Below are 8,737 nucleotides of genomic sequence, written 5' to 3' on the forward strand. Positions count from 1 at the left end.
CGTGTAGGCTTTGACCCTGTGCAGAGAGCCAGCACAGTTTAACCCACTGTGCATTGAATTTTAAAATGAAAAGCAGTGAAAACGTTTTAATGGAGTCCCTTAGGTAGGCAGCCTGTTGTCCCAGTTCAGCAAAGAGGCTTTTTAAAAACCCACTGACAACACCAAGGATAAAAATACAAGAAAAACTATTCTCTACATTTGCTGTTTACTTTAACTTTTGTTTCTTTTTGTTATGTGGCAACTTCTGTATCAAGAGACTGGCATTCAGAAATCCCAGACTTCTTACTCCCCATTCAACCCCTCGGCATTGGTCACCTAGATCCTCTTTCAAACGGAAATTTTGTTCCAGTTAAGCAGTCCTTGGCCACTCACTGTAATCAGGCTAAATCAGTTTCCTTAGAAATATCCCATTTTAAGTGCATTAATAAGAACAGCTATAATGGGTCAGGCCAGTGGTCCATCTAGCCCAGTATCCTGTCTTCCAACAGTGGCCAGTGCCAGGTGCTTCAGAGTGAATGAACAGAACAGGCAATCATCGAGTGAGCCATCCCCTGCCATCCACTCCCAGCTTCTGGCAGCCATAGGCTAGGGACATCCAGAGCATGAGGTTGTATTCATGATCATCCTGGCTAATAGCCATTGATTGACCTATCCTCCATGAGCTTATCTAATTCTTTTTTGAACTCAGTTATACTTTTGGCTTTTACAACATCACCTGGCAATGAGTTCCACGGGGGGGGGGGGGGGTCGGTGTGTGTGTGTGTGTGTGTGTGTGTGTTTTAAACCTGCTGCCTATTAATTTCATTGGGTGACGTATAGTTCTCATGTTGTGTAAAGGATAAATAATACTTCCTTATGCATTTTCTCCAAACCATTCATGATTTTAGATACCTCTCGTATATTCCCTCCAGCCCCCCGACCGACTTCTTTTCCAAGCTGAAAAGTCCCAGTCTTTTTTTAATTTCTCATATGGGAACTGTTTCATATCCTTCATCATTTTTGTTGCCCTTCTCTGTACTTTTTCCAATTCTAATAAATCTGTTTTTGAGATCAGGTGACCAGAATTGCACACAGTATTCAAGGTGTGGGTGTACTGTGTATTTATATAATGGCATTATGATATTTTCTGTCTCTTATAATATCTCTCTTTCCTAATGGTTCCTAATATTCTGATGCTGTACATTGAGTGCATGTTTTCAGAGAATTATGTACAATGATTCCAAGATCTTTCTTGAGTGGTAACAGCTAATTCAGAGTACATCATTTTGTATGTATAGTTGGATTATGTTTTCCAATGTGCATGACTTTGCATTTATCAACACTGAATGTCATCTGCCAGTTTGTTGCCTAGTCACCCTGTTTTCTGAGATCCCTTTGTAACTCTCACAGTCTACTTTGGATGTAACTATCTTGAGTAGTTTTGTATCATCTGCACATTTTTCCACCTCACTGTTTACTGCTTTTTCCAAACCATTTAGGAATATGTTGAACAGCACTAGTCCCAGTACAGGTCCCTGGGGGACACCACTATTTACCTATCTTCATTCTGAAAACTGACCATATATTCATACCCTTTTTTGCTATCTTTAACCAGTTACTGAGCCATGAGAAGACCTTTCCTCTTCTCCCATGACTAATTAGTTTCCTAAGAGCCTGTGGTGAGAAACCTTGTCAAAGCTTTCTGAAATTTCAAGTACACTATATCAACTGGGTCACTCTTGACCACCTGTTTGTTGACCCCTTCAAAGAATTCTAATAGATTGGTGAGGCGTGATTTCCCTTTACAAAAGCCTTGTTGACTCTTTCCCAGCAAGTCATGGTCATCTATGTGTCTAATAATTCTGTTCTTTACTGTAGTTTCAATCAATTTGCCTGGTACTGAAGTTAGGCTTACCTGCCTGTAATTACCAGGCTCACCTCTGGAGCCTTTTAAAAAAATTGTTGTCACATTCAGTCATCTGGTACAGAAGCTAATTTAAATGATAGGTCACATACCACACTTAGTAGTTCTGCAATTTCACATTTGAGTTCCTTCAGAACTCTTGGGTGAAGACCATCTGGTCCTGGTGACTTATTACTGTTTAATTTATCAGTTGGTTCCAAAACCTCCTCTAATGACATCTCAGTCTGGGACAGTTCCTCAGATTTGTCACCTAAAAAGAGTGGCTCAGGTTGGGGAATCTACCTCATATCCTCTGCAGTGAAGACTGATGCAAAGAATTCAGTTAGCTTCTCTGCACCGGCCTGATCTAATTGATCATTCTGATTTATGTGGCATGCCTTAAAAAAATACAATTTTGAAATCTTGTATCTGTGCTGCTTTGCTTATGAAGATAATTGCATGCTCAGTATGCAAAGTAGGCAAAGTCCTTTGGTAATTGAGCATGTCTGATTTGTTCTTGGCGAGACAAATTGCTCTTATGCACATAAGTACTCCTTTCCATGCAGCTATACATGATGTGATTCATTATTTGAATCCCTTCACAGGTTCAGGGTTGGCATCGGAAAGCTACATCCTGTGGTTTCTTGTTGGTTCCAGTCCTGGAGGGTCCATTTGCATTGCCCAGTTACCTATATGGAGACCCACTTCGAGCACAGTTGTTCATCCCACTCAATGTTAGCTGCTTGCTGAAGGAGGGCAGTGAACATCTGTTTGATGGTAAGAAATATTCCCCAGCCAGCTTTGGGTACCTTCTTGCAGGGAGAATTCTCACTGGGATGTGAATCACACCTACAGTATGTTCACTGGCTGGATAAGATGCCTGCCATTGCATTCTCCCCAATCTGTTGTGAAGGATACAGCTCATTCAGCATGAAGGAGGGAAGCTGTACTTCAGGGCAGTTGGCACACACCACAGCATCATGTTGGTAGTGAGAGGTGCCCATCATCAGGGAGAGTTCCATGTCCTTCATTCTCCTCTGTTGCCATGACTCTGAATGCTCCTATAGAAACCATATCAGGTAGTTACCCTGCTGTCATTTTGTAAAAATTATAAACGCCTATTCTGCCAGCAGCTCCCATCCACCCCACTAGCCTATCTGCAGTTGTATCTTGCATTTGTTTGTTCCCTCCTCTCTGAGATTACGTTGGCTAGACTTCCATGGTTGGCATCCTCTTTTTGTTGCCATGGTTACATTCTGGATAGGAAGGTTTGCTCATGAGATTAAGTGCTAGGAACGGCAATCCTTTTTTTCTTCAGCATGACCTCTCTCCCTTCCTAGTGACGCTATTGTGATAAGCCTCAACTGTGAGCCTTGCCCAGAGGTTAGAGTTTCATGGCACACAGAGAGATCCATCATACAGCTGGTGCAGAGGGATGATATGAAAAGGAACCCAGTTTACAAATTTTAAAAAGTCGTCATTTTGTTGATTAAATTGTTCTCACCCCTGGTAACACTCTTCCTGGAGTCTGACTGTAAATGCAGAAAGAACAAGGAATTTCTGTATGTGTTGTGGTACAAGTGTAGCCCCACTGGCTTTAAATAGGCTATTTTTAATGCTGTGGTGCTCAAAATGGTGGTCACGCTCATTTTTATTTTTTTTCTGATCCTCACTAAATAAAAATGTATTCATGATTTGGGTTTAGGGACCCTCATGGAGGGCTAGTTGGTCTTAACCCCAGGCCTTTCCCATTGCCAAAACAAAGATCTTCTTGATGCCCAAAGGTGGGCAAAGTGGAAACATGGGACAGTATTTTGATAGTATCACAAGAGCAACAAACCGTGAAACTGCCCCTCTCAAATCCTATGTATTTACTGTTTTGTGTATGTTCCTTCCAGAGTCACAAAAGCCAAATCCAGGGTTCAGTTTATGAATCAACTGTTGGTGTTTTTAAAAAACTCTTTTAATGGGATGCAGGGGGTTCAGGGCAAGGGCTGACAGATAAAATAGTACCAAAGGAGGTGGCTTAAAGGAATAGGGGGAAGCACACAGTGGAGTTGACCTGGGAAAGCCTGCTATGGGTTGGTAAAGATTAAATGGTTTCAGTTGGCCTTCGTCTGGTTCTCTTGTTTCAGGCTTTGAACCTGAAACTTACTGGGATCGCATGCATCTGCTCCAGGAGGCAATTGCACACAGGTATGTGCGGAGCAGGGTAGATGAGAGTTAAATCCATCTTTGGGTTAAGTGACTGATAATAAGCAGGTAACTGAGATCTGACACCTGTAGTGAGAGGCTGGGAACAGTTTGAGGAGGAATTGATGGTGTTGTTTTGAACACTACTTAGTGAGGCAGGCCAGTAAGAGTGGAGGAGGTCATTGGAAGGCACAAATAAGCTTTCCAGTGCTGATCATTCCTGCCTTTGGCTGGCTGTGTAACATCCTGTTATGGATCTTCACAAAGCTTTCAGTGTGGTCTCTGGCTGGCAGTTGGTTTCACAGTGCTTAACTCAGGCTCTCTTTCTATCATAGAGAAGCTGGCTCTTGGAATGGACCTTTTCTTGCTTCAAAATGGTGTTTTCTTCAGCCCAGAGGGGACTGTGTGTTCCCAAAGCAGTACTAGTAATCTGACAGGACTGTCCAGCCTAACCAAACAATTCCTATAACTTGATGCACCATACCAGAAAACTTTCTGTAGCTTTCTCCTAATTCTCTGTGTGTGTACACGCGCACACAGCTGGGTCCTTTTAACAGACTGCCAGATAACATCCCAGATTCGGTTATCGGTTCCATTGCTTCATACATTAGCTAGGAGACCAACCCTACCCCCATGCTCAGGAAAAAACAGGATTGGAGAATCTGGGGATCCCTTCCTCCCCTCTTTGCCTCCTTCCCTTTGGGCCATGAGAAGGATGTGCATATGTGTTGGGGAAATAACCCCCTTCGCCCTCCCGACGCTTTCCCATCCCATGGATTGTAGGAGTCCCAACAGGAATAGGCTCATTCTTTCTAGTGTTTGTTTCCCCAGATTTGGATTTGTGCAAGATAAATACTCTGCCTCTGCATTCAACTTCCCATCTGAGAACAAACCGCAGTACATCCATGTCACAGGTAAGCAATGCTTGGTAAGCAATGAGAGCCATGGAGGGATTATAGGCAAGGGAGAGCCATCCTTGCACTCCTAGTTCCAATGTTCTCCTTCAGTAGCACTGATCAGCTGGCAAATAGCTGTAGCAACTGGGACAAAGAGTCATAAACAGAAAGCAGTGGAGAGACCAGTCATCTCCTACAATAAGTATAAAACATTATTACTTTTGCCATTAGTAAAAACAGCAGGTTGAGTACCTGCTTGAAGGAATCTCTGAGCCTCATTACCCTTGCAGGTAGCAGTGAGGTAATGCTGAGTGCATCTTTACCTGCTACCCAAGACAATAAATGAAACTCAGTCTAGTTTTCCCTTAGAAAACATTTGGGTCAGCTGACAATGCTAGGACCTAGACTTGACCGCAGATTAAACTCCTGTCCATTTCCCACAGGGACAGTTTCTCTGCAGCTGCCTTACTCCAAGCGGAAATTTTCCTGTGGGCAGCAACGACGGCGGCGCAACTCCACCAGCTCAACCAATCAGAACATGTTTTGTGAAGAGCGCATTGGTTACAACTGGGCCTACAATACCATGCTGACCAAAACATGGAGGTCCAGTGCCACAGGGGATGAGAAGTTTGCAGATCGGTTGCTGAAAGACTTCACAGAGTTCTGCTGGAACAAAGATGGCCGACTCGTCCTGTTCTGGACTGGCTGTCTGGATAAGATGCATGCCAGTGCACCATGACATAGTGCATCTGCCGGATTGAAAATTAAAAGCTTGGGAGTGTGAGGAGGAAGAAGATGCAGAGAACAACCAGATAAGACCATTCTTAGGGTGAATTTACCTTGGAACCCAGCCTAATCTGAGCAGTATTCCTGTTGATAATCAATAGAATCTGAGTAGGCTTTTGGGAGAAGAGACTATATCCCAGGGCCACTCCTGTCACACCAATACTGATCACCTGAACAGAGCCATGCTTCAAATAGTTGCATCCCCTACTTGCCAGTACTCAGCTAAACTGAGTGAAGGCAAGACTTTGAGACCCGGGGTTTGTTACAGGGAAGAGGTCGCCATACATTTCTGTGATCTTTGGAAATGACCAGGTGTTGTAAGCCTGTGACATGTCAGGCAAAATCATGCCTCACATCTCTGGCGTGTATGTTTGTGTGCATATGTAAGATACACTGTAATATACAGTCATGGTAAGCGTTTATATGTTTTAATATATTAAATAAAAAAACATGCAGAAAATCAAAAGTGTAATGTTGTTCTGCCATAGTTCAGGCAGTGAGTAAATAGAGCCCTGCACAGATACAAAATGTGTATCCTCATCCAATCTGCGATCCATGGATTTGCAGGGCTCTATAGGTCAATAAAGGAGTATGCAGAAGATGGAGCCTTGCCAGAAGGAAGTTGTTTCCTATGGCATGCAAGAAGCTTTAATGATCAGGAAAAGGTCACAATTACTTTACATTTCAGTTGAAGTGGGTCTCTGCCCTTTAAGATTTCAGGACTTGCTGTTCTGGGCTCTGGACCCAGAGATGTGTGTGATGCTGCGGGAGCAAGGAATCAGTTGCTGTAGGCAAGGATCCAAGTCTAGGGAGAAATCAATGACAGCTAAACATAAGATGCAGCTGATTACAGGAATGAGGAAGATTGTGAACAGACAGGAGAGAGAGATCATAAACATTGTTTCAACAAAAATGTGTCTTTATCACAAAAAAGTTTCTGTATCCAAGACCCATTGTTTGAGTAACTATATCATATCAGATAGTAGCATGTAGAAAAAAAGACTGTCTGCTTTGAGCTGCCTACCACCCTCTTCATTTAATTCATCTAAGTGTATTGTAATTACCAGTGCATGTCTGATTCCTATTAGATGATTTTTTTTAAAGTTATCTCCTACCATTCACATACCTTGCTCTCACCTATTTTACTCATCTGAATTACTATGAAAAGTACCTATTTTACATATACAATAGCCACTTATCACAGGGGTAGCGGTGTTAGTCTGGTTCTGTAAAAGCAGCAAAGAGTCCTGTGGCACCTTATAGAGTGACAGACCTTTTGGAGCTTGAGCTTTCCTGGGTAGGAAAGCCACTTAGTGTAACTAAGCTTTTTTTTTCTATGTGCAGGGAAGGTGGAAGGGGGGAAGCAAATCAGGTTGGAATGTTTACTTCAGGGTTTATAAACGCCCACTTTTTTTCAATGAGACCACCCCAGCTCTGTGTTGGTTTCTAACGTTCAGCAGCTCTATTTATTTCTGGAAGGTTCAGTCTACGCTGCAGTGTGGTTAGATTGTATAACTTTGAATGAAAATGCTGCTCCGTCTCTACTCGCCCGTGCGTTGCTTTTCTTGCAGCCCTGGGGCGGGAGCTGTTGTATCCCCCATTGCGCACCCCGCCCCTGCATGCTGTGGAGTGGGACGAGCGCTCTGGCCCTGGGAACTGTAGCGGTTACAGGCGCTGTACCAGGAATAAATCGGTCTGCAGCAGGAGCGCTCGCCGGAGTGCAGAGCCCCAGCCCCAGCCCCAGCCCCAGCCCCGCTCCCTGCAGTGGGTGTTTTCCCGGGGCGCAGCCCACGGGCGCCGCGTGTCCGCCTGAGGGCGCCGGGGTGGGGCCCCGAGCTCCTCCCCGCGGCAGCTCCTGGCGCTTTGCGCGGCGGCGGCTGGCACCGCTGGGGCTCGGAGCGCGGCCGGCGCCAAGGCAGCCGATGTCCGCCCTCGGGAGGTACAGCGCGGGGCGCGGGCTGGGGCGGCTCAGCCTCCCGGGGGGTTCTCGAGGCAGGGCAGCGAATGACCGGCTCCCCGGGGCCAACGCAGCCCGCCCCGGCCGGGACAGGCGGGATGCTCGCGGCGGCCCGTGCCCTCGCTGCGGGGAGAGCGGGCAGGGGCTGGAGGAGGCGGGCTTGGGAGGGGCAGCAGCGCAGCACCTTCTGCTGGCCCCTGAAAAGCGTCTGGAAAAGAGGTTTTAAAAGTGCTTTTCCAGACCCATCCAAACACCTTCGGGGGCTTCTGCCTGTGTGTCATGGAACGGCCTGAGTCCCCTCGCTTTTCCTGCTGGCATTAGCTTACCCACTCTGCCATGCCCGGGCCTAGGCCTGTTAGCCATGTGAGAAGATAAGGCCTTTTTATCCTGAGTTCCTGGAGTTTTCACAGCTGCATTTGTATGTAGTAGATATCCCATGGGAAGTTCATGAGCCTCTATCAGAACAGTATTAGCTGTCTCACACCACTGGTGTTGTAGGGGTTTCCCCATTGTGCCCTGGAGACTCTTCTTGGCATGTGGGACTTCCAACCCCTGGACATGCACCATACCACTCTTTCACAACTTTGAACATATTCAAAAACACAATTTCAGATGTGCAGTTGGTTTTAATTGTCGTGGGCTCATGTCGAATGACTTCTTTTTCCCACCTGTCCACCTGTGTGTTTTGGGTCTTTTTAAGTGATGCCTTTATATGCTTTTGGTTTTGTATTTTAATTTTCACCTATTGTTTGCAGGCTAGGAAATTCATTTTAAGGTGACTTGTCCAGGGACAACTGGGATCGACAGTGTGGTTGTCTGATGATAAAGTGTTTGTCCTGATTATTTTTGGAGCCAAGATGAGTTATTAAAATTAATCTGTTGTATGGATATTACATGTCCCTACCTGAAGGACAAGGCTGCAGAGCCAGTCAGCCCTTAAAATTCCTGTGCATGCTGAGGGCCTGATCCAGTGCCCCTTGAAGTCAGTAGAGAGATTTCTATTGACTTCAGTGGGTGTTGGAT

At 45.2% G+C, this 8,737-nt stretch overlaps 1 protein-coding gene across 13 annotated transcripts in view; it reads left to right on the plus strand.

The window, feature by feature from the left end:
* DEPDC5 (DEP domain containing 5, GATOR1 subcomplex subunit) overlaps positions 1–6,217 on the plus strand; it is a 63,544-nt gene extending 57,327 nt beyond the window's left edge. For 10 of the 13 annotated variants that reach the window (XM_050924321.1, XM_050924320.1, XM_050924325.1 and 7 more), the window contains 4 exons: positions 2,488–2,659; positions 4,018–4,078; positions 4,907–4,989; positions 5,415–6,217. In XM_050924321.1, the coding sequence (XP_050780278.1) occupies positions 2,488–2,659; positions 4,018–4,078; positions 4,907–4,989; positions 5,415–5,710 (612 nt within the window). In that variant the 3' untranslated portion in view covers positions 5,711–6,217. Of the gene's footprint in view, positions 1–2,487; positions 2,660–4,017; positions 4,079–4,410; positions 4,990–5,414 lie in introns of all 13 variants that reach the window. The other 3 variants (XM_050924330.1, XM_050924331.1, XR_007769527.1) reach the window with 2 other exon arrangements.
* The last annotated feature ends 2,520 nt before the right edge of the window (positions 6,218–8,737 follow it).

This window comes from Gopherus flavomarginatus, chromosome 15 (genome assembly GCF_025201925.1).
Source record: "Gopherus flavomarginatus isolate rGopFla2 chromosome 15, rGopFla2.mat.asm, whole genome shotgun sequence".
NCBI classification, from domain to species: Eukaryota; Metazoa; Chordata; order Testudines; family Testudinidae; genus Gopherus; species Gopherus flavomarginatus.